Consider the following 25,286-nt stretch of genomic DNA (forward strand, 5'->3'; position numbering starts at 1 on the left):
TATATGAGCAAAGGCAAGAAAGGAAAGAAATGTTTGACATATATATGTGTGTACGGATACACAGCACGGCTGAATAAGACCGGGCTAAAACAGAGAAAGGATGTGTGCATCTTTGTCATCTACTCACCCTAAGTCTGTAGGAAGAGACTCAATCACCCAGCACTTGGCAACTTGTTAGGTCACTGGTCATGTTTGATCCAGTTATTAGTATGCCTATACATGTCTGTATATATGTGTAAAACTATATGGTATGTGTGTTTATGTCTAAATAAACAGGAAAAAGCTGGAGATTCTTTCTGAACAGTATTACCCAGTGTTTTTGAGAAGCTAGAGCATGAAACATTACAAAGGACCTTTGTGTGTGTTCCTGGTAAAACTAAGCCTTCTGGAATCTGCCAGCAGCAGTAGCAGAAGGCCCTGAAGTGCAGATGTGCTTTTTCTATTGCCAATGGTGAGGAACTTCATGTGAAAGTTCCTCCCTTTTTTTTTTTTTTCCTAAACATGCATTATGTTACATAAAAGTCTAATTGTTATGGATATGAGTTTTTCTTCAGCAGAGTGACATCAAAATAAAACTGCCATTTTATATATGCCACTACAGTTTTATTTTTAATAATTAGAATTGTGGCAACTGATGAATGTCTCTTCATGGGAATGACACGGATATAATTTTCAGAACCACACATGACTGCATGAGTGAGTGGTACGAAAGGTGGCATTTTTTCTCCACTGATGGCTGTTACAGTGAGTTGCTGCCATTTGTGGCTTTTTTTTTTTTTTTTTTTTTTTTTTTTTTTTTTTTTTTTTTTCAGAAGAACACATTCAGGACAAAAATCAGAAAGCAGATTGAATAGCTTTCAAAACTTCATATGCTGGCAAAGCAAGAAGTAGAGTTGCCCAAGACAATTGCTGCTGCCTTCTAATTTTTATCGGCTGCGATGAACGTTTGAGTTTGTATTTATTTCAGGCCTATAGTAATCACAATATGGAGTTGGAATGTGTTCTAAACTTTGGCACAAATTTCAAAGTTCATTTTTCCTGCTAATCTTGCTAACAGTTTTCTCTGACAAAGTCTATATATAGACTGTGCTAGTGAAACCTCAAATGCTGTGTTAGTGAAGTGATTGCAAAAAAGGAGTTCCATCTCTCCTGCTGAAAGTGGAATACAATACATGGATCCATTTATCAGAAAAGAGTTGGCTGACACAAAATGAGAGTTCATTTGTGTTTCCTAATTCTAGTTTGCATTAAGACTGTAGCCAGAAGTCTGACATCTTGAAGACAGTTGCTCTTTACCATCTGTATTTGTCCCCCTTAGATCATAATGAAGATTATTAAAAATGATCTTAAACTTATAAATAATCTTCATTATTCATGCTGTATTTGTGGAAAACTGAATACAACACGCAGTTTAAAGTAGCACACTTTGGATATCATCTTTTGAATGGGTTGCTGCCAAGAAAGCTAACTTTGGTGAGGGAGGGAACCTTGACATTCTTCCCAATTCTGTGGAGATTGTTCTTAAAAGGGCTGATAAAAATGATCTGGCTTCCTTGATGCTAATTTTACCCAAAGGACCTTTGTCTAGTACATCAATTTTAATATTCTTCAGGCTGAAAGATGGTATTCATGGCCTCAGCCCTCGAGTGAGTAAGGAATAGAGATATTACAACCTCTCTGTGCATTATGTTTTCATAAGTCAGGCATCCACCCTTCAAAAATGATAAGGTAATAATTAATTAGAAATAACCTAATAAATAACACACCTTTTCAATTAAATTTTTAATTGCCTTCTGTCTAACAGGCCTTTAGGAAAAACTTGGGTCACATTTCTAAGCCAGCTTTCTAACCCTGCAGGCAGGATTATCACGAAGTCTTGTGACTTTAAGGTTCAGGGGGTTGATGATGCATGTCACAAAGCACCAGGGGTGTTAGTGCAGCATGTGTATTATAAGCACAGTCTTTTAAAGGGGCCAAGACTTACATGATTGTTGCACTTACTTTATTAAAGCATATTATGTTATAACACAAATGACTAAAACTCTAGATAAAAAGTTAAATACTGATTTCAGGTGAAGTAGTGCGCAAAAATTTTTTCACTTGTTAATCACCAAAGTACAGCTCAATGGCAGAAAATTATTGGTCTATTTCTACATCCTGTTACTTTGTTCATCTCTTGGTAAATTAGGAGCGTGTGTTGAGTATCTTGTTTTGAGGGTGTTTATCCTAGAGAAAGCATTTCCAACAGAAGCATTCTAGGTGACAAAGAATCCCCCCTTATTTTTTTCATCCCTTCTACTCTTCATTTTCAATATCAGAAACAACAAAAGTGTTTTACTAGTTAGAAAGGATAGAGAACGGTTGTGGAAATGACCAATCTTAGATGTGGAAGGCTTTAGCTTCTACTTCAGCCCTTCCCCTTCAACTACTATGCATACTGAAGTATTATTTAAAAGTATTGCTACACTGCTGTACTATGTTAGAAGACAGGTTTCAGAGATCTGTGATTCAAATTGGTATAAAGTGAATCATAATATTCTGCTCACTTTTTGTTGTACTTTATATTCCATCTGAACCTGACCATTTGAAAGTATGTCTTATATGTGCAACCTGTGGGGTCTGGAGCAGAGGAACAGAATGAGACTGCAGGGTTTTCAAATTCAATCTATAACTTAAACCCTTCCCCCCCCCCCCCCCCAAAACTACAGTGTGATTCCATTCTTAATTAAATTAATCAAAAAATATCCTAATAGAAAGAAATAGTGAACTTCCCCCAGTTTTGTGTTAGGTTGGTAGTGTACTGCCTCCTAATTTCTGTGTATCTGTATTCACAAACAGTTATTAACTTTGGAGCTTGTGATGTCATTCAGAGAACGTTATGTATGATTCTATGTTTTGCTTGCACTTCATGCCTCTTGATGTTTTTCTCTGTTCTCCTATCATTTACTTGCCAGGCTAAATAAGTTAAGCTCTTCTAATTCCTCTTGCCTGCTGATCTGATTCCCCACCATCTCCCTAACTTCTCTCATACCTGTTTTCATTTGATTTCTTGGCTTATTCCTGTTTGTCTAGGTGAAGTATCAACATGAAGATTCTCTAATGCATGCAGTTTTTCTCTCCAAAATAAGCCTCATAAACCATTCTGTAGAATGTAGCTAGAGACTGCTTTCACTTTCCTTTTCTGCTTACCTGGGTTTTAGGTCAAATCTAGCTTACTCAGCTGGAATGACTCTGACATTGCCTACCTGTAACAGGCCCAGAGTTCTGGTAAAAAATTAAATATAAGAAAGTCCATGAAAAATCTGAGTTCTGTTTGAAATTGAATTGAATTGAAATTTTGATTACGTTCAACAGTGTGATGTATGCAAGATAAATTACAATGGAAAGGATGTTGGCTTCTATACCTATCCGTTAGAAATAGAAATTTCATGTTAATTTAGCACAGAAAACAAGATCGTTCATACTTGTTTCCGTTCTTTTTGAAGTGTGCTCACACAACTACGATACTGAAACTGGTGTGCTAACATCTCCGAACTATCCAGATAACTACCCTGTCCAGACAGAGTGCATCTACACCATCACAGTGGGAATAAACAGACAGATTGTGCTGCGCTTCACCAACTTCACTCTGGAAGGGAATTTACGCTGTACGGAGGATTATATAGAAATCAGGCAAGCCAAATTATTTCTGTTGTTCTTATTACTGATAGCCACAAAAATTATCCAATTCCACTTAAGCATGTTTGGAAACTATAGCTTCAACTACATGCCTGTGCTGTCAAAGTGGAAAAAAAAGACTTATCAGAGAATTTTAAATGCTATTTCCCTCCATGTTACTCCACTGACCATTTTCCTACCTAGCAAATTCTGTTTCTCAGGGCAAGTAGAGTGTGTGGACTGTACAGTTGTATGCTGTGTGTATTGAGTCCCTCAGAGCAGAAATACAGTTTCATTGCCTGTTTTGTAAGATTTTCTGTTATATATTTATAGTCTTTAACAAGCATCTTTCTGTGATGTAGCAGTAAGAACGTGTGCAAAATCTGTGATATTTGGCTCTACTGGTATCACCAGTAAACTTAGGATGCAAGCATGGTGATTCCTTTAAAATTTTAGAAGACTGAGCAGAATAAAGTAATAATTGCAGGAAGGCCAAGTGCATGCTTACAACACAGCTGCACCAAGTGGTAAGCTGTTGTATGGGATCTGCACTTTGAAGTGCCAGTGTACCTATTTCTCTGTCCTAAGCCTCTCTGGTTGTTCGCAGGGGGTGTGCCACGAGTGTTCATGATCTCAATGAGCATCACGATTAAACTAATTCTGCACATTACACCAAATATTCTGTATGGATTTTTCCTCTAAGTTCTTCTATTTTTTGGAGCAAAAAAAAAAAGAACTGCTATTTGAAATTGCAGAATCAGTTGGATTAAGATTTTGAATTCCTGCTGAATTAGTTGGTTGTTTCCAGATGTACATACAAGGTAGAGAAAGTTCTGAAAAACTGAAAGAATTTTTCACTACATTCCAAGTGTTTCATTCTTTCATCTTAAAGCCATCTGTAAGAGATTAAGTTTAGTCTAACTTAAACAGTTACAACCTTAATTTTGGGTTAACTTATTTATGATTTATGATAGTTGTTTTCTCTGTTTTTGAGGAGAAAAACTGAAAAAGATATTCATGTATTGCAGAGAAGTAACTCTGATGGGACTGTGAAGAGCTCAGTAGCATTTATTAGGCTTTCACATATGCCTAGAACATCTCCAAGTGTGGCTCAGCACATTGCTGCTGTCATAACTGGATTTCCACAAGATGCTTCATCAAACCTGATACCCTTATATGAGGTAGCTAGATCAGTCTTAGTTGAGTGTCACTCTGGTTTCTTGTCCTGAGGTGTCCTCTAAAAACTGCATTCGGTTAACTAAGAAAATGTTCATTTGACCATAGCTACAAGGGCATAGATGCAAGCCTGAGGAGATTCTGGCACAGTTCTTAACTGCTAGCAACCTGAGAAGGCAGCAAGCTGTTTAATCTGGGAGGCTGACAAGAAATCAGGCCTTTGAGAATGGCAAGATCTAAGTAGAAACTTATCCTAAAAGCCAAGATAAACCTTGAAAGCATTACTGTCTAGTTAAAAAAATATATCAAGATAACACCAGTATGTAAGTATAAATATACTTATTATTCTAATGAACTTACAAGGGTATTTGTAACATTATTGCTTAATGTGAAACTATATTATCTTGATGCTAAGATTAAAACACAATTGGTAAGCAGACTGCTACCATCTTTTTTTATTTCTACGAGATATGTGCCAGACAACAGAATGTAGGATTTGCATCCCAATTATAGTAAAATATTGCTGCAAACAGTACTTAATTGAAAGGCTAGATGGAATTAATCATCTTGTAGAAACAACTATGACTGCATCTTTCAAAACATGCATCATAGGAGGCCTGAGAGATGGATTCCCATTTGTGCAGTGAGAAATAAATATCCTTTTTTAAAGTAAGCAATCTCACACGTTTTTGCACTGGGCTGGGGAGTGAGAGATGAATGCAGTTTTTCCATCAGATTAGAAGTTTACCTTTAGTTGAAGCAATATTGAATACAGCAGCATTGAATACAACTGAAATATTTAAGTCTGTCAATGTCAGTGCTGGATGGACATGCTGGACATACCCAACAAGGAGGTGCTTGTGGTAGGACCTCTTAACATAGGTGACAGTATTTGGTAGCTGTTTTTTCCATGGAAGATGAAGAACCAGGATTAGTCTTTCCTAAACCTGAAAGAATCCCGAAATTTTCTGCCTTGTTGGTATTTCTCATGTTTTCTCTGGTTGACACAAAGCTTTTCTTCTCTATCATTCTAGAGATGGAGGCTATGAAACATCTCCTTATCTTGGAAAATACTGTGGTACAGAGCTGCCTCCAGATATAATATCTCATGGTAACAAGCTGTGGATCAAGTTTGTAAGTGATATATTTGGCACAAGAGAGGGGTTTTCAGCAGAATGGGACGGTACATCAGCAGGTACAATGAGTATATCACGTATAAAGCCCTTTTACTTGTCTCATTTTTTACCTTAATTTTTCATCTTTTTTTTTTTTTTTTTTTTTTTTTTTTTTTGCACGTCTTTTCTACCTTTCATCCTTGTATGTCTCTGCTAATTACATACCAACACATATTCAGGTTCTTCAGACCAAGATCACTTTGTTGTTCCTTGAAGGGAAGGATATACTTACTATTCCCTAGCAGTATTCCCTGCTAATATTCTCTCCTAATGTAGCATGAGCTTTCATTTGTGTTTAAGTAAAAATGCAACAGAGAGGTTTCTGTTTGAAAAGTAACTTAAAACACGAGCAGTCTTCACATTAGATAATTAATATTTCTAGGTGCTTTGGGCTCTTTCCCACTTTCAACAGTGTTGACTTAATGCAGATTTTTGGTTTATCACTTAAGATGTTTAGGGCACGTGAAAAAAGTCAGTAGTGTGAATCTCACATCATGTCTAAATCTCTGGTGTTCTCAATGTTAAATGTTGGTTTGGTTTCTTTGCCACTTTCAGGTTGTGGTGGGACTTTGACAGCAAGTTCTGGTATCTTCATGTCTCCCAATTACCCTATGCCATATTATCACAGTTCAGAGTGCTACTGGTTGCTCAGAGGAAGCCAAGGAACCCCGTTTGAAATCCAGTTTGAACAATTTCATCTAGAGTATCACACAAAGTGCAACTATGATTACCTTGCGGTATGCATACCATGAACCTTTGCTCTACAGGAGGCAGCTAAATATGATGAATGCAAGGACAAGAGAAAACACATGGTCTTATTTTTCAAATGTTTTTGTGTGAACAGATCCAGAATAGGCTGTGGTGTGCAAAGGGAAGAAAAGCATTTGTGTCTAGATAGGCCACTTAAATGTGAATATGTCTATATCTGTTAAATTAACTGTATTTTGGACCAAGTACTTTGTGATCTTTCCTAGTAAACTACATAAGACAATAACAATTGCAGTAACTCTATTGCTAATCCCAAATTCCATATTCAAATTGTTAAATAGATAATTTGAATTATCATTATTGGATTATTTTTATTATAATTAGAGTACACTCTTACCCTCTCAATGAGTACGACCCTTTAAACTCACCAGTACTTGATTACTAGCTTCCTGTTTTTTGCACTGATTTGCTTGCTTTTGAAACGCCTGTCAGGCTTTTTCTGAGGAAAAATAATATTTAACCTCTTGTGAACCTAGAAGCTATTCCCCAAGCAGACGCTTGGCAGGAGAAATTACTGGGATTTGTCATGCTATCAGCTTTATAAAAATTCAATATTTAGCATTGTGCTGTCAAAGCTGAAGAAGTTCTAGTTTTTCAAATTCTGTAACAAATAGCAGAATCATCAAAATTATGTATTATGGGGGAACTGACATGCTTTTCTTCCTGATTTTAAATTTTATGTTCCTTTCATCTTCCTTTTATTCTTTCCATGAAGATATATGATGGCAACAGCAGCAATGCGAAACAACTTGGTAAATTTTGTGGGAATCAGATACCACAGCTCATCAATTCAAGTGGAGACAGTGTGTATATAAAACTGAGGACAGATGACAGTGTGCACGGTGGAGGTTTTTTAGCTAACTACAAACAAGGTAAGTAAGCAAAAGGTGATGAAAAGAACATGTTTCTATAGTTTAGTTTTTCCCTGAAACACCATCTTCCAGCCCATGATCTCACTTATTCATTAGCAGACAACAAAGCAATAGAGCCTATTATTGACCCAGATTCCTTAGCCTGATCCGGACACAAAAGCCAGAAAACTAAAAACTGCCCATCATAGAGATAATTTCATAGCAGCAGGGTCTCCGCATCAGCTTTCTTCTATTACTTGCACCAATAACACTTTCTGCTCCAGAGTCACTCAGAATACCTGGTGTTGAAAGTCCCCAACAGTGTGGATTGGACTGTTCTTGTTCACCTATCTGCTCAGTCTCATGATCTCTCAACTGAAAAGGCAGATAGAGTAGGCTTCTCTGCCCTTTGGGCTGCTGTGAATTAGGATGGCAAAGGATAAGGGAGTTATCTTTAGTTCTCAGGGATCATTAAGGGTGTTTAGGATGATTAGGTGACCGGGAACACTTCAAAAATTTCATTTTTGTTTTATATTATGGGGTAGGGATCACGTTTTTCTTTATAGAAGAATGAGTGTAAGAATATTTCTACCCCAGAAACGTTGGAAGAATAACATTTGGCAAAACAAAATAAAAAATATAGAGAGATACACGAGGAATTAAAGTTATTCTATTTCTAGTTATAGCGTCAGGTATTTTCCCAATATTTACTTTCCCCATTATAATTATAGGTTACATAGTTAGATATACTTTGGAGGGTAAGGAATTTCTCCTTATACGAAATGAGTTACAGACATCTTTGGGTACTCTAAATATGACATGCTCAACTATTAGAAATTGCTGTAGGTTTTTAGACATTGTTGTCCTCTGTTGGGCAGTAGTAAATGCATTATAAAAAAAACCTCTATAGCTGTTCACCACTTGGAACACATAATTAGAAGGGTGAAGGAGTGTTGTCGTCTTAAGTCCTTAAAAATAACACAGATTAATCTACCATGTAATTTTCAGACTTCAAAATCAAGATGATGTATTAGAAAAGGGTTCTTTTTCTGCTCTATAAATAATTAAACAGAGTACTTGCAAAGCATTTAGATACAGGAGTTGAGCTATCAGATGTGTGATCCACACTTCACATTCTTATTTAATTCCTGACGATGCACATGCACCCAAGAAAGCTTTCAATAGCTTGCCCAAAAGCTAAAATTATGTTGGAAGTAACAGTGTAAAATAAGAATGCTTCTATGCCAGATGCATTTATGTGTACGTGGAAGAAAGGCAGTGATGAATTGGAAAACATTGCAAAGGAAAACTCAGTATCAAAGTTAACATACAAAAGCACCTTTGTGCCAAATATATTTCTAATAAAATCACTATGGCAGGGGGTAACAGCTTTTGCTTATCTTACATTCTTCAAAATCCATTTCATGCTTTTCATCCTGTCCTTTCAAATAGATATATGCCTCAGTGTAGCTTGCAGAAAAGTCCCTTTCTACAGGGTCCTGACCCTCAGCTGCATTCTGGAGGTTTTGAACTCTTAAAAACACAGACCTTACTGCTCTGTAAATCACTTGGAAAGAATCAAAAAAATGTGCAGAAGGTAGGTGTATTATTCCTTTTGACAGACAATAGAAGATTCTTGCAAGTGAATCTCAGCTATTTCTGTTGTTCAAACACTGCAGATTTGCTGTGCAATGCAAGCAGCCTGTCCTGCCTCCTGCCCACATCTCTGCACATCACTCTGGTCTACTCCCAGCACACGCTGTGTACTGTCTTAAGATGACAGATCGCTCATGTCGACGTTTTCTGTCTTCAGTGGAAGTTGGGTTCAGGAAAACAAAGCTCACTGACCCAGTGCCATAGCTGTCATTCCACTTTTTGTCTAGCATAGTTCATTTTTTCTTCTTTCTGCCTTTCAAGGAAAGCTCATTATTCCAGGTGTGTGCCCAGTTTTTCTGCTTGGCTGTTATTGTATGACTTGAAATTAAAATCACAACTTTTGAAAGACTTTCATACCCACTTCATATTCCTGGGGCTAGCAAATCCAATATAAGCACTATAGTTTCCATTTGCTGATTTAGCAATTGGATTCTTGTTTTTTCTTCTAGTTTGCTAAAATAAACCATTTTAAGTCATCAGGCAAACTTTGTTGAGCACCGTTCCTCAAAACTGTTTCAAAATGATGAGGCAAATTTAGATCATTAGTTAAAATAATAATAATGCAAGAAACCATGCATTGGAACCATGCATTTGGAACTTAAGAAAACAGGCCCCCCAAAAATCTTTACTACAGTACAAAAATTGGTGGATGTGTCTGCAAACATCAGGAAGAAAAACCATAGCAGAGATGAAAAATTCAAGTTTGGAAAGTCTTTTTTTTTTTTTTTTTCTCTCAGATCAGATATAGTACGTCCTTCAATAGGTAACAACTCCCTTTTTGTCTGTTATCTTCTCTCTAATCTCTGAATAAAAATACTTCTTACATTGTAGTGGTATCAGTAATAACTTCAAGTACTTGTTTGTTTTCAGATGCTGCAAATATAATTTATCACTTATTTTTTTTTTTTTTTAGTTTGCCACGAAGTGCTCACTGTTAACCGAAGCTATGGTGTATTGGAAAGTTTAAATTTTCCAAATAATTACCCATTGACGGAGCACTGCAGCTGGACTATTCAAGCCACAAAGGGCAATACACTCAGCTATAGCTTCACAGCCTTTGATGTAGAAGATAGACCTAACTGTGACCGTGACTACTTGAAGGTATGTACTCAGATTCTAGAAACAAGAATAAAAGAAAAAACAAAACAAAACAAAAAAAAAACACCACCACCAAGAAAGATGCATAAGATTGGAGTAAATTCATCCTTCTGAAATTTAGACATTAAAGCCCAATTGTGTAGTCCAAATGTTTTCTCCCTGTTTCCTCTGAGGAAGCAGGTAAGCACTGACAGAGATTAATTCATCCTACCTTGAGACAGATGCCTGCAACACGGAGGATGCTTCACTGTGCAAGTGCCTAGATTTGCTACAGAGGGTCTAAATAGTATCACCTTAGATGAGGTGCACCATTTTACATGGCTGAAGTAATATGGCATGACTTATGTAAACAAGTGGAAGAAATTCTGAGATGAGTAGAATGATGACAAAAAGACAATGGGCCCAGTTTTTTTTCTTGGTTTTATCTGAAAAGTAATGGGCAATGTTCAGAAGTTTTAAAGTGTTTTATTTCTATAATTTTTAAAAGGGAGTTTTTCTGTCTCCTGTATATATTTGTCTTTTCATAGTTACTGTCTTGCTTTAAAGGGCCTGAAAGGAATTGAACTTACAAAAAATAAGTTTTAGCTAAATGACACAATCCTGTCAAGCTGAAGCCAAGTGACTTTTATTTTCAGTTCCTATAATATTTCTAGGACAACTAAAAAGATATTTCTCGAAGTATTGTACTTCATACAAGAGAAATGGAGTAGCCATTATCACGGAGGGTTATAATCTGCTTACAATTTTGGTGTTTGCTGAAATAATCAATTATTCAGATCCTACCCTTGTACAGGATGCCAGCACACAATCCCTGTGCTCTACTTAGGTTTTGCACAAGAGGAATTGAACTGTAGAGACGTGTTAGAGGAGGCTACTTACAGCCAAGGACAGGAAAAGGAACAGTGCCCACATTTATGGAGTTACTTAGTACCCTGGACTGTTGCAGCAGGCCAAACAACAGCCCTGGTGTTGGGCTAATGTACTCCCTCTAGACTTCTTCCTTCACTCCCCATACCTCTGTATGCCAGCTTTCACAGCTCAGAAATCAGTAACAAACTGGCAAAAAAAAGTGGTGTTCTTCCAGATTTATTCTGGTTTTGGCCAGGAATTGAAAGAAATAATAGACATACAAAGAAAATAAGCAAGGGAGCACTGTATTTATACTGAGAGCTAGCAGAAGTTAAACTATGGCTCAATTTTGCGAGCGAAAATGAAAAAGTGGAGCCAAATGGAGAGGACAGTGCTAGTCTCCAGATGCCTAAGCCCTTGAACCGTGAAAGGCAGGAGCCCTGTACACAGTAGCCAGCCAGTGAAGAGCAACGGCCTTGCCAGAAGACACTATTCTAGATGTAAGTCAAGACTGGAGGAATAGTGCCAGAGGCAAGGACCTGATCCAAAGCACTTAAAAGAACAGAAATAAAACGTATCGGAGGGAGTAGACGGAGAGCAGAAAAGTACTTGTACTTCTTTGTTCTAACAATTCTTCATCGTTTCCAATCAAAGAAAATACAGACAAAGAGGTATAAAGAGGAAAACTCAAGGGAAAAGCAGTCGTGGAAGAGTGTTAAGAAGGCTTTAATTTGCAATTCATATCACATTATTTGCAGGAGTCCTTCTCCAAATGCCATTAAGAAATACTACTAGGAAAAATGTTCTCATTTGGTTCTTGCGTGCTGGACAAATATGTGCCATAGTGATTAAAAAAAAAAAAAGGAGAACAAGGTTGAACCAGCCAGGGGACTGAATGGTATTTGCTCTCACCCTGTGTTGCAAAAGGCTGTGGGAGTACTCTGTGGTATAGGGGAAAGGGGGAAATCATCTGGAATAAATGTAAGCTGACTTTTTCAGCAGTCTGCAGATATTTAGGACTTCTCTGTCTGAAATCCATACGGAATCTGACTCTGCTGCAAATTAAAAAAAAAAAAAAAAAGTTAATAAAAGATCCCAGTAAACTCATAGCTGTTTGGCTGAGATAAAATTACTTTTCTGCCACATGCTAGTTTTGAAATTTGTTTATTGCAAAGAGGCCTAAGAGGGAAAAGATCTGATTCTCTGACTGGAACACTGGGGAAACAGAGGTATAATCTGTTCCCTGCGGTCCAAGTGGGTGGTGTCTGAACCAGAGCCTTTCACCCTTTTCTTGGAGGAAATTGTAAGCTTCTGCTCAGGCAGTTTTCATATTGCTCAACTCACAGAACTGAGTGCTGATCAGGTGCTCTCTTTCCTTGAGGGCTTTTCAGGTATCTCTTTTCCCACCTCCCTTTCCACCCCAACCCTTCACAGTAGGTAGCAACACCCTATACCTGCTTCTTAGCCCAAGCAGTAACAACCTGGTTGCCATGCCATGGCTGGCAGCAGTGACAACATCTGCTAATATTTGCGAGGAGGTTAGTGATTGGAAGGACAAGGGCAAGCTGTTGTGTTGGATGTGGTGGCAAAGGAATTAAGGGAAAGAAATGAGTGATACAAGAAGACAAGATGAAATGCTGCAGTGGTGTTATTGCAGAGAACTGACCTGCCTGAACAGAGTACAATCAAGGAATGGCAGTTGCAAAAGAAAACAAAGAGCAAACCTGCTTTTAAGTCAGTGGAGAAAAAAAGGTTTAATGCATGTGGACTTATTTTTATGACATCATTAGTGTATCAACTAGAACTCCAATTTTTTGAAACCTTTCTAAGTTCTGAAGGCAAAAATTATGGTGCTTGGTTGGGAAAGATGCATTCCTGGTTCTCCTGGCCCAGACAGTGTGCGTTGGTCCCAATCTCCACCCTGGAAAAGGGTTTGCATTTAGTTGTGGCTTATGTTTCTGACCCATACCCACATGCACTATAAGAGAAGAGTGTTTTGCCTCGTGATTAATTCACTCTGATGCACGGAGGAGACAATCATATGCTCTTTGCTCCCTGGTTTAGTCCACATATGAGTCAGAAATTAAATGTGTAGAAAAATGACAAAACCAAAAGTTCTGACACACAGATATTCCTAGTGGCTGGCATTTACCAAAGATGTTATCATCACATAGAGCAAATAGCTGCTTCAAATAAGAGGTGAAGAACGAGATGGACTTCCAAAAGATGTCTGGTATCCCAGAGTGAAATGCAGTCAGAGCAGTGCATTGAGAAATCAGCCATGTGTTGCATTACCTATTTCCCGTACTCCTTTAATCACGGGATGCTTCTTGTGAGCCAGCCTGCCTTCAGCAGCTGCTGGCCGGCATTACTCATGGTGGGTAGCATTTCTTTTTGGCAGGGAGCCTTGGTCGAGCCTGGGCCAGGCCTGCATTGCCACTGCCGCAGCACATGCGTGGATTTATGCCTGCACCAGGTAGGAAGGAGCAAGCCGTGTCCTTCCAACTTGGTGACAATTTTCTGCCCTTGTTCTTAGGTGCCAGAAATCGAGGAGAGAGGCTAAACTGCAGACTTTGGTAATGGTTGCTTATAGCATTTTCTCAACAACTGAGCAGTGGGCTATGTATCATGGCCTGTCAGAGGATGTTGGCACATGGCTGGTAATGCTCACAGGAGGCCTAGGATTTTGTAAAGAGCCTTATAGTGAAATTTCAAGAATAGATGATGAATTGCTTGTGATAAAGACTTTGCATAAATGGCAGTGATAAGATACAAGGCATGTTGAATAGAAGACTATTTCTTTGTGATGTTGGACTAACTGTAATTAGATTGGATGCTCTTTAAATTACACTGCATTCTGTGACTTGGCTTAATAACCTAACATTAGTCTTTCTAGTGGAGTCATCAAGCTGAAGTCAGTGAGATATTGCAGAAAATGATACAGAAATGTCATTCCTTCCTTTACTCTCACCAGGTTATTAACTGAACAAGCATACATTTAGCCCCTCCATCTTTAATGATGAATTACCTTCTTATTAAATACGATAGAACATAATCTCCAAAGAAACAAATCTATTTTATAAATAAGAAGATAGTAGTGTTACTGCCTGAAGATCAGATTTTTGCAGTAGGATTGAAATTTATTCCCTTCTTACTCAAGGAAAATATTTCAAAACCACCAATTTTCCAGTCTGTCACTGACAACTTCCCTCTAGGTTCTTCTGCTCACAACATGAAACCTTCCCTGGAAGTCCAGTCTGTTAGATATCTGCTTTTGTAAGCACGGGGAAGGCTTTGCCCATTCTTTTGTAAGGTGCCACCAGCCTGATAAGCAGACAGTAAAATGTTGTGTGGCAAGACAAGTTTCAGAGCTGTCTAATTCTCAGCCCTTTGGCTTGTGCAGCACATTAGTATAGTGATAAGGATGGAATTACCATTAACCCAAAGGAATTATTGTTGAATTAATGCAAAAACATATCTTATGGGACAACTGTCTGCCTGATAACCATAGTGGCCTTTCTTCTGATGCAGGGCAGGACATTATTCCTCTTTGGAATAAAGTGCTTCCATGCTTCTTCATTGCCAGTCCACTTAAGCAGTCTGGAGTGATTAGCCTTGGGTGGTTAAAATATCGTTGCATCCTTTAGATATAGATATTATCAAATGAGTACAGTAATTAACATGGCATCTGCTCCTGACAACTACTTCATTTCCTTCTGGTGGTAACAGGATGTGTCCTTGTTTTTTTTTCTTCTTTAAACTACAGCAGCATTCCAAGGATGTGCCATAACATCCTTTTTCTCCATCTGGGAGTAATGTATTAGATAATTGCTGCTTGTGTTCAGTTGGTCATCCTCTTTTCTTATTGACTTATCGTGGAGGGGGGGAAAAAAAAGCTTACTCTTATCTAGTTTTGCTCTCTTCTTTACTTGTTAGTAAATTAGTAAATATACTTTAACCATATTAGGAGATGATCATTATTACATTTATGACTGTGTCTTTTCAAAGTGCTGCAGGAATTCTCCAAGCACAGAGAGTGGCATTGCTTGTGGCCATGCATTGATTTACAAAATGTCACCGGTAGTACATCACCCTGGGGAAGCAGACGATATATTAAATATACTCATCCAGGCTCTGTATGCAGACATCAAATTACAGCTTGCTGGCCAGCTAGCACTGATATCCATCAATGCATAACCATGCAAGCTGGCAGCAGGCCAGCCCTTTTCCAGAGTTCCTTCAGGGGTCTGTAAGCTTCCACCAAACATTTTTCAGTGTGAGATAATTAGAGTGAAAGTGACAGTTCTCAGGTCTCTGTGGCAGGGCTCACCACTGGTGCACAGGGAAATCCTAGCCCTTGCACTGATTTTCACTGGACAGTCATGGAAAGGAGAATGCAGGGCTGAAAAGCTGCTTGCCATGTACAAGACTGGCTCAGGACTGAGGAAGATTTTTGTTTTCCTATTTGCCTGTGTTGCAAGAATTGAAGTACTATTTGGCTCAGCTGCTTGAAATGTTACTGAGAAAGCAGATAGGAGGAAAAAAAAAAAAAAACAAAACCAAAAAACCACCCCAACCCAGCAAGGCTGCTAAATTTGTCAGTGGTGAGAGGGTTGCATGATGCCTGTAGGAGCCTCAGATGACAAGAAGCACGAGTGGCACAGGAAGGAGCAGAAACCCTGCTCTGGGCCTCACAGAGTGAGTCAGATTCATGGGCTCTGCTTTCCACGCCCTGCCAGCTCAGAGCAATGTGACATGGCCTATAAGCTTCAGGAAGAAGTGCTGTACAGTAGAGTGACTGTGAAATACTAGCACATGCAGCTGATGCCCCTTGCTGGGAAAATGGCACCTGGGATCATCTCATTGCTTCTGGATACTCGTCTGTTCTGTTCTGTCCTCCAAATTTTGCTAGAAAGCCTGGCCAGTGAGCAAGGCTATCAGTGCAGTGAAGGGGCTTATCCCCCTGAGCACAAACATCATGATACAAAGTGACATGGTGGCAGAAGAAACCCCACCTGGCCTGGTCAAAGCTTTGCCTCACCACGGGAAGCACCCAGACAAGTGAGGAAAAAACCTACTAGAGTCTGGGCAAGGTCTTCTCCCTTTCCTTCCTGCTGTTCCCATAAGTAGGTGGTGGTGGTTTTTTTTTTTTGTTGTTGTTGTTGTTTTTGGGTTTTTTTTGTTTGTTTGTTTGTTTTGGGGGGGTTGAAAGTATAATGGGAAGGAGCATTTCTCTTTTTCTGCATCTTCATTTGCAACTTTTCTCCACTGCCATAGCTACACATGATGCAGATTTTCTGAAACGGGGATTCCCGGAGAGGATCTCTTCCTCTGGCTGTGTCAGCATGATGCTGCTGCTTGTGCTGGTAGTTTGATTCATGTAGGTTAGCAAAGCATGTGAGGATTGTTCTGCCCATCCGCCTTGGCTTTTCAATGTCCCAAGCTCTGTAGCAGTCCCCCGCCCTCACGTGGGTGACTTCTCACTGCAGGGGAACCTTCCTGACTTCTAAGCTATTAAGGAAAGCGGACATAGTATCAAAATAGCCATAGCCTTGTGACCAGGCATTTGTAGTCCCATTGCAACATGGGCACTGACCCTGAGCAGCCTGGGGTCAGCAAGGCACTGCCATGTTTTGGCTCATCCTGTGTGCTCAGTGCGACTGCAGGACTACCCCACTGCAGCTCACTGGGGCCTCTCTGTCCAGCCAGCATGGCAGTAGGGATGAGGTGCTTGCCTAGCACAGGCTTTAGGATTTGAAATATCATGCTGAACAAATGAAGTCTAAAGTGCAGGTCTTGGGTTTGACTGATCGGCTGTACGTCTCCTAGGCATTCCTTTCTCAAACTGCAATTGCTTCCTTCTCTGATATCTAGACCAATTTTACAATTTCATCCCAAGAAACACCCTACATTTCTTCCGTTCTTATAAGAAGCTCAAAGCCTTGTTGATGATAGTTGTTATTTCTGCAAATGATATGAAAGTAAGTCTTTCTTAGAAAGATGGAAATAAGCAGATTCGCCTGCAGTTAGAAATTGTTGTTCCTTCTGAGGAGGTAGAAGACAGTAATGTAAGAGGTGACAATTTCTTTTCAAAAATGTCACTGTGGTGCAATGTGGAATTTAACCCTGCCTGAAATTTTCAAAGGGCTCTGTGTACTTCAGGCTCAAGTCACAAGGGAAAACATAGATATAGATACAACTCTTACTCTTATAAAACTAGACATTTACATGTTTTCATGTATTAGTTCAATCCCAAAGCGATTAAGCAGTGTGCTTATTATATCTGCTGAAGCACAATTTCAAACTATTATACTATGGAAGAAAATGGTTGATTAGTGAAAGGAGGGTGTCTGTTCGGAGGCAAGAAAGTTGCCTGCAGTTGAGCAAGGAGTTTTATCTAGGGTCATCCAGGACATAAACATACTTAAATAGTCATATTGAAACATTATTTAGGAAGAGTTCTTAGGAAGGGTTTTTTTTTCCTACTGGTAATTATGAACACCTTTCATCATCCAAATGCAAACGTAGCCTTCTGTCATTCTCCTGTTTGTGCAGAAATAAGAAAGCTCCGCATATTACATCACTGGAAGTTGTAAACTGGCTTTGTTTCTGTGAAAACAGTTTCTGTGGTGCCAAGCCAGAGCAATGTGCCACATCTTGCAGCATTAGTTTCCCTTTTTTCTCAGGCTGACAGGCCTGCTTGTACACTCAAGCTTGTACACTGTTTCTTCTCAAAGGAAATGTGATGCATGGAAATTGATTGTTTTTATCTGTGTTGATTCTTAACTTTTAGTGGTCTTTCTGAATGATGATGATATTGTCTGGTTTTTACATCATTTTGTTTTCTGGAAACAGATTTGTTGTGCTGTCATCTCAACTTTCTTCTCAAAAACCTACCCATGCACGAAGAGCTGCCACCTGTAATCACTGCCTGTAATATTTAGATCAGTTGAAACAATCCCATGACAGGTTTCCCACTTCTGAGAGAAAAGGGATGTTAGCATGTGACAGAACAACTCCTTGAGCGTGTCTCTGGGTGCCCCTGTGGTCAGTGGGACAGTCGTAGTCATGCTGGACTTATCCCAGATGCAAACCCCTTTCCTGAATTTTGCAAAGTCTGCTCCAGACCTGTTGCAGCTAATTCTTGTACAAAAGCTTTTAAGACTACGAGCAATGTGTATTGAGACTCCAACTGACAGGATAATTGATGCAATTATTCACAATTATGCAACAAATTAATGACATCTGGCAATACTAATATTGACAATATATAATAGAATTACCTGTTAGTAATAGAATTATTGACAATAAAATTGAGAACTGTTGGCATTAATAGGATGGCTTATACCTTCATGTGAAATTGAAAGTTTGCCTTTGAGCCTGCCATCTGGATCAAGGCTAGGGCTTGTGCCTAAATGTTACTGAGTAGATTTTTACTGCAGCAGAATAGGCTGGAAGTTTTCCTTTATAATAATTTTTTGATGAAGAAAATATCCTTTTGACAAAAATATAATCATCTAAAGCAACATTAAAATTTTGCCCTAAGAAAAGCCAGTATTCTGTTAGGATCATTGAGTATATGGAGCCCCACTATGTGCTATGATCTACGATCTGCCGGTGTCACTTTGCGAGAGGAAATAAGCTTGATGAGGCTTTTGGCTAGCAAAATATTTCCTCTTTGTGTATGCCCAAATGAAAGCCTTCAGAGTTTCTGTCCTTCCATTTGTTTTCTTTTTTCCATGCAGCACAAGCTCCATTTTTCAGTAAGCTCTGCTCTTGAGCCCTTATTTCAGTTCTGGCAGTGAACTCCTCTGATGTAGTTCCATGCTGCTTTGCTCCTCCAAAGAGAGGTGAGCAGCTGTAGCCTTCAGGTCATCATTGCTGGTGTTGATGACGCGCTTCCAAGCTAAAAGTCAGAAAGCCAGTAATCCACTGGTGACCATGGAGCCTCCTTAGGGAGCTGACCACACTGAGCATTTCCTGCAGCCTAGGCTAGCTGCTCAGCTCCAAAGCAGATGGCTTTCATCAGCCACCTCTCTGCAGGGCAGTCCTTCAGCTTTCAGCCCTTAGGGTGTGGGCAGCTCCCCCACACATTCAGTGTCAGTTGGCTCTTGGGCAGCCTAATAAGGAGCTTTGCATAGCAATTGTTGAGCCTATGCCGAATGACACATCTGAAGGTACCTCAGTGCTGCCTAGACCTGGTGCTGCTGATGGGATGTAGCACTCTCGTGCTGCTGGACAGTGTTTGAATGAAGGGAGCAGGGGAAGGGAAGCTTCCATATTTTGCTATGCTAAGGATCTTAAACAGTGCTGCAATTGTTTGCAAATTTTGCTTGCTGTATAATCTGCCAAAATCTTTATGAAGCTCTTGGATTTTGTGATGGATTCTAGAAGGTCTGAGCAAATAAATTACAAAACAGATATCCATGCAGAAAGGAAGCAAGCAAATTCTTCCTAGGAAGCAGCTGGGTGGGAGCCTGCTCCCCAGTTCTGGAGTCAGCATGCTGCTGGAGGGGCTAACAAACTGCCCTGAAATGCAACCATCCTGCACAGATTGAGGGAGTGCTGTGCCTCACATGAGGGAAGAATTGTCTTCAACATGCAGCGGTTCAGGGTGGCATAGCTGACGAGGTAGGCCCTTCAATGAGAAACACTATCTCTGAGATGCAGAGAGAAATCATGGCTTGTGAGATCTGTGTTCAGCTTTGGTTTCACTTGCCGATATTTCTGTGAGAGCAAAATGTGGTTTTAGAAGTTCAGAATGCTTTGTGAAACCACACAGCTGTTCCCTTCATTTATAAGTGAAAGACAGCTTGAAAAAAAGTGCTGTAATTCTAGCAGTGGTGGCTCTGCCCCTCTCAATGAGTTACAGCTGGGCAGGCTCTCATGTTTCCCGTGAAACACCGTGTTGAACCCAGACCACGGGGCAGCACTGTGTGAAGGGATTGCCATAGAAACCATTATTTGTGTCTTGAAAAAACACTGGTTGTTTTCAGGGGAAATTACATAGAAATGTGACGTTCGCTATCTTAGATTAAAAATAACAGTTCCTTGACAAATCAAAGTTACAGGAGGCTTAGAAAGCTCTTTTTTGTTTTGATTTGAAAGTTTCTGGGTATGACTTAGTCCATAGTTCTATATCAGTTGGTTTTTTTTTTTTTCTTTTTTTTTTCTTTTTTTCCATTGGAACCACTAAAGCTAACGGCTGATTATTGCATACGTGTCTTTTTGCTTCTCATTTGGAGCTTGGATTCATGATCTCCACATTGATTCGTTCTTCCCCATTCACGTTTTTCTGGTGTAAGATTTCTATGGCTTGAAGCCATAGAAATATGAGTAGTATATACCACAAGACTGTCGAAGGAAGTAGTACTATTAGAAAGCTAATTGGATCTGACTATATTTCATTTTGCTGAACTTAAGCCATAAAAGAATGTGCGAAGCTCTCAGCGTGGCTTGGAAGAAGGTCATAACTATAATGCTGGGTGTGGGACAGCTCTGTTTGTCAGGCTTTGCATTTGGGAAGAATACAGATGGATGCAACTTTTTACCATCTAATATTTAAGACAACTTTGTATCTGATCCCTAGCACATCCAATCAGGTCTTTCTGAGAGCTACCAGAAGTTGGTCTGTAAGTAGAAGCTTTAAATCTTTTCTGATTTCACCCAGTGACAGTTCTCAAGTTCCAATACATTTCTCATGCTCTGGGCATTTCATGATATCAGAAGATTGAAAATGGAAAAAAAAATCACGTTCACCAGCCATAAAGTAAGCCATGGAATATTACCATAGAACTATTCCAGCAACCTGGCCATAACTTCTGGCTGAACTACAACCAATTTATTTTTTATTAAAAAAAAAAAAAAAAGATTTTCAAACTTGACTGTCAGCTCAAGGATTTGAAATCACTTGAGTAGATTTCTGGCTCCAATTATGTCTGAACTCAGCACAAGGTTTCTGACAGTTCTGCGAGCCCAGCGTTGAGAGCAGAAGAGTCGAGGGCTTCGTTACTAATTACCATGTGTGAGTGCTAGAAAATGTGTAAAATTAGTAGCTAGCATGGTTAATCAGTATTCACTGTAGTATCACACTCCTGTAATATCAGTAGTCAGTGTAGGGGAGTTGTTAGTTTAATTTAGAGGTATTTGGAAAAGAGATTTGAATAACAAAAAACAAAGATATATAAATCTTGGCTGTCTTCCTTGAGTTCATAGGTTTGAATTCTTTGCATGGGGAGAATTTTATGGTGATGGCTTCAGAATAAGGAAATTTTTTTGTTGAAATTCATAAAGAAAACATGCAAAAAATTCACACTGAGAATGTTGAGATATGGTTTCCATGTCAGTAATTTTCTGGATTGTGTTAGGAGGATGCGTGCTCTTCTGTGAGACAGAAGATCAGATGAACTGGGGCAAAGTGGTAAGAAAGCATGAGAGTTTCTGTCTAGTCAGAACTAGACTGTTATTCTAAACTATCAGGATCACTGTAACATAACAAGAAATAGTAAACCCACTGGTAAACTGATATCATAAGTCAAATTCAATTTAGTTACATCTAATTTCTACCAGGTTTGTAACCCTTGCATATCTTTCTCTCTGAATAAAGATACTGAGTATTACAATATTTGGTGTAGAACTAAGATACATGTTCAGTGTGATTTACTGAACATGAAAAAGACACACCAAGAGGATAGGACAGAGCATTTAAAAGCATTTGGAGACAACTGATGAGGCTCTGAGCACCCACTCCCACTCTATCAAAACATGTTTTAAGTATTTTTGTTTAAGTGTGAGAATATAACTAACTTCAGTTTTCAAGATTTAAATGATGTAAATACAAGATTCTTTTTTTAATTTTTTAGTGTTAATGTTTTAAGAGTAGGATGGAGAGATTCTCATCTGTGTTTTAGGCTGGCTACATCAGCCAACACCCTGACTGTCAAAATGCTGTCCTGTACAACATGACTTCCAGATAAAATATATAGTGTTTCTCGGTACAGAAGTTCAGAAATCATGATTCAGTCCACTTCTCCTCCAAAGCAGGACACTGGTTGTATGATCATAACACAGTAAGCAAACACACGTAATGTTTACTTTGAGGTTTTTGAGAATTCATTTTACTTTTTGTTTTCAGTTTTTCATCACTGTTCCAGGAGGCTCTGGTGATGCCAACTGCTTGGTATACTCCATCATTTCCTAGGGAAATCATCTGAGTGCATTAAAGAGATAAAGGCATAATATGAGTTATCGCTGAAGGGTTTGGAGGCACTGGGAGTATTAGATGCATAGTCAAATTGGAACCCAGGACATCTTCCTTTTTTGTTTTTTTATGTCAGTTTATTGCCTGCTGTTCGTTTCGTTCTTCCCCAGTAACCTCAATACATACCAAAACAGAAACAGGAAAACCTTCCTACTTTGCTCACTATGTAGCCAGGTTTTAAAACATATTGTGGTTACCTTCGATCAGTGTTGCATTCAAATCACTCGTGTTGCTCTGTAAGAGTGCCATCCTGTACACTAAGAACTGAGAAGCTGTTTTTACTCACTTGGGTATTCTTTGTTTCATTTCAGCTCTATGATGGTCTTGATGTACAGTCCAACCTGATAGGCACTTTCTGTGGACAGTCTCTTCCACCAGCAGGGAACACCACAGGCACCAGTCTTCATGTGGAATTTTACTCTGATGGACTGCAAGCTAGAAGTGGGTTCCAGATGCTGTGGCATATTAACGGTAAGTTAATCAGGCTTCCTCTACAGAAGTGTTTTCTTTCACTCATGGGTAGGTAAGTTTCAGCTTGTGCCTCTTCATTTCCAGCTAAGTAGAAATAATCTGTTACAGCATTGAAAGCATAGCATTTCCTTATAATTGCTTAAATAATTTTCCTGTGAATGTTTCTGCGCATGCACACCTTTTGAAGATCAAACGATCACAGGCTAGTAGCAGAATACTTTGCATCTGCAGAAAAAGTCACAGGGATGAGGAGCATCTGCAGAAGTGCAGTGCTGAAAAGGAGATTTACTCTATTAATGGGAAATATTAAAGGACATAGTACTATTAAAGGAGATATTACTCTATTAGCAGGCTACTTGGGCTTTCTAATGGGAAACACTCAACTCTGTTTGCCTGATTTCTGTAGATTTGTTTTTCCAGTGCAGACTTCTCTGGTTTGCTTTATTGGTGCTGTTTTTTTGATCAGGGTGTTCACTTCCAGTTCTCCCTTCACTCTGCTCCCCTCCTTTCTCTGCATGAAATAACATTGGCCAGGATGTGCTTTGGATGTTTTCTTTTCCTCTTGTGTTTGTGTGTCACAAAGAGTGTTGCAGGCCTTGTTAAATAGCAAGCATACATGCCAATTATAAACCAATCTGTTAACGATCATACAACTGCAAAGTATGTTTGCAATTTCTTTGTAAATTAGGCTTCAGATGTTATTTTTTCACTCTGCTTGTTTTAATGGCAATCTTGGACTGTAACAAGATTAAATCATATGCCATTGTATATCCCCTCAAAGAGGATCCAACCCCTAAAATAATTAAATAGCCACAGTTACCCTGTCTTGCCTAATCAGTTCACACCATTCAACTTTGACAGCATTGTAATGCAGCTGAAATCGGCTGCAGAGGCCCCACTGTGGGTTGCTGAGGTGTAGGGCATGCATACATTGCTTGAATAGGAGCTCCTCTGTGCTGCCAGGGAGTGCTGGAGCTCCCGGGCTCCCAGAGCACTCTGTGACTAGACAGTGCTGTTTGGCATTCAGTGGGGGTCAGGGAGCATTTCTGGGCAATGGAGGGCCATAAGCAGGAGGAATGTGATGTGTGGCAGGAGCCAGCAGGGGAAGTGCTGCAGCACAAAGGTACGTTCTTGTGCTTCGAGCTGATGTCATCCTGGGACTACACAAAAGAAGAAAAAGTGTGGGCTTTTATGCACAGAGCCAGATGACATCAGCTCTATACAGTAACCATGGTTCTGGGTTAACTTGCTTTTCTAAAGCTCTGAGAGCTTTCTAAAATCTGTCTGCGTAGTAAGAACTCTTTTGCTTTCCCTCCACCTCCCCCACACAGTCATTTCCCGGACTCTCCCACCTCCCACATTCCCTTTCTGCACTGACACATTCAACTTTTCTGTCAGCCAGCACTGCCCCTCTCTGAGCTCCTGGACACAAAACCGCATGCTGTGCAGAGCCCAGCCTGCTAATATGGGGCTGTGCCTGAGCAGCAGAGCAGGATGTATGGGATCAGATAGGGCTGGCTCCTAGGGAATGTCACTGCTGGCTCTGAACGTCACAGCTGTGACTCCTGACAGCCTGTAATATGAGTGCAAGTTCTTCCACAGACGACCACAGTCATTCTCTTTCTATATGTTGTAGGCACTTCCTTTTTTTCTAGATTGGCGACATGCACAAATGTGGGTAGCCCTCTTACCCTTGGTGTCTGTGTTATCAGAGCATATACTGCTACCATGGGCTGGATAAAATTAGATATGTTGCTGTGGTCTGGGTGCAATGCTCACTTCTCCCTTGTGAATATCTTTTAAATGTACAAAATCCTCAGCAAAGAATGTCTCTTAGTGTAGAGGAACTCAGCAGGAGATGCTGCTTTCAGCTGGGAGTTTCATAGCGAAGCATTCAGGTTCCTTCTTTGAGAGCAAATTCATAAGAAAAGCTAAACATGGTCTGCTAATTTCTCACCTAACAATATGATGGCTACATATATATATATATATATGCTAAGAGGAGAGTTTTGCTTCTGCTCAAACGACAAATGTATACTCTAGAGTTCAAGCTCCTGTAAACTATTTCTCAGGCTGTTCATATGCTCCTTAACTGGCAGCTGTGAAGCATCTAAGAGAAATATATCAACGACATTCACATTCTTTGGTGATCAAAGAGAGCACCAGTTGGGTTTGCCACCATGGGTCTAATACAGTTCACTTCAGACATTCTTTCTGGTAGCTTTGCTGGGAGTTATGAAGTGATTTGAAAAGCTGAAAGACTGCATCAAGAACTGGCATGAGGAGCCCAAGCTGACATGCATAGCATGAATTTGAGATGTTTTG

At 39.5% G+C, this 25,286-nt stretch overlaps 1 protein-coding gene across 1 annotated transcript in view; it reads left to right on the forward strand.

Annotated features, from left to right (window-relative positions):
* The window catches only part of CUBN (cubilin), a 132,036-nt gene that overhangs the window by 29,778 nt on the left and 76,972 nt on the right, over positions 1–25,286 (forward strand). Inside the window, exons 23-28 of the mRNA XM_052696991.1 lie at positions 3,486–3,672; positions 5,868–6,028; positions 6,564–6,745; positions 7,492–7,648; positions 10,197–10,384; positions 22,802–22,961. Of these exons, the coding sequence (XP_052552951.1) occupies positions 3,486–3,672; positions 5,868–6,028; positions 6,564–6,745; positions 7,492–7,648; positions 10,197–10,384; positions 22,802–22,961 (1,035 nt within the window). The remainder of the gene's footprint in view (positions 1–3,485; positions 3,673–5,867; positions 6,029–6,563; positions 6,746–7,491; positions 7,649–10,196; positions 10,385–22,801; positions 22,962–25,286) is intronic.

The sequence above is a fragment of the Tympanuchus pallidicinctus genome, unplaced genomic scaffold, assembly GCF_026119805.1.
Source record: "Tympanuchus pallidicinctus isolate F22 unplaced genomic scaffold, pur_lepc_1.0 scaffold3, whole genome shotgun sequence".
Taxonomy (NCBI): domain Eukaryota; kingdom Metazoa; phylum Chordata; class Aves; order Galliformes; family Phasianidae; genus Tympanuchus; species Tympanuchus pallidicinctus.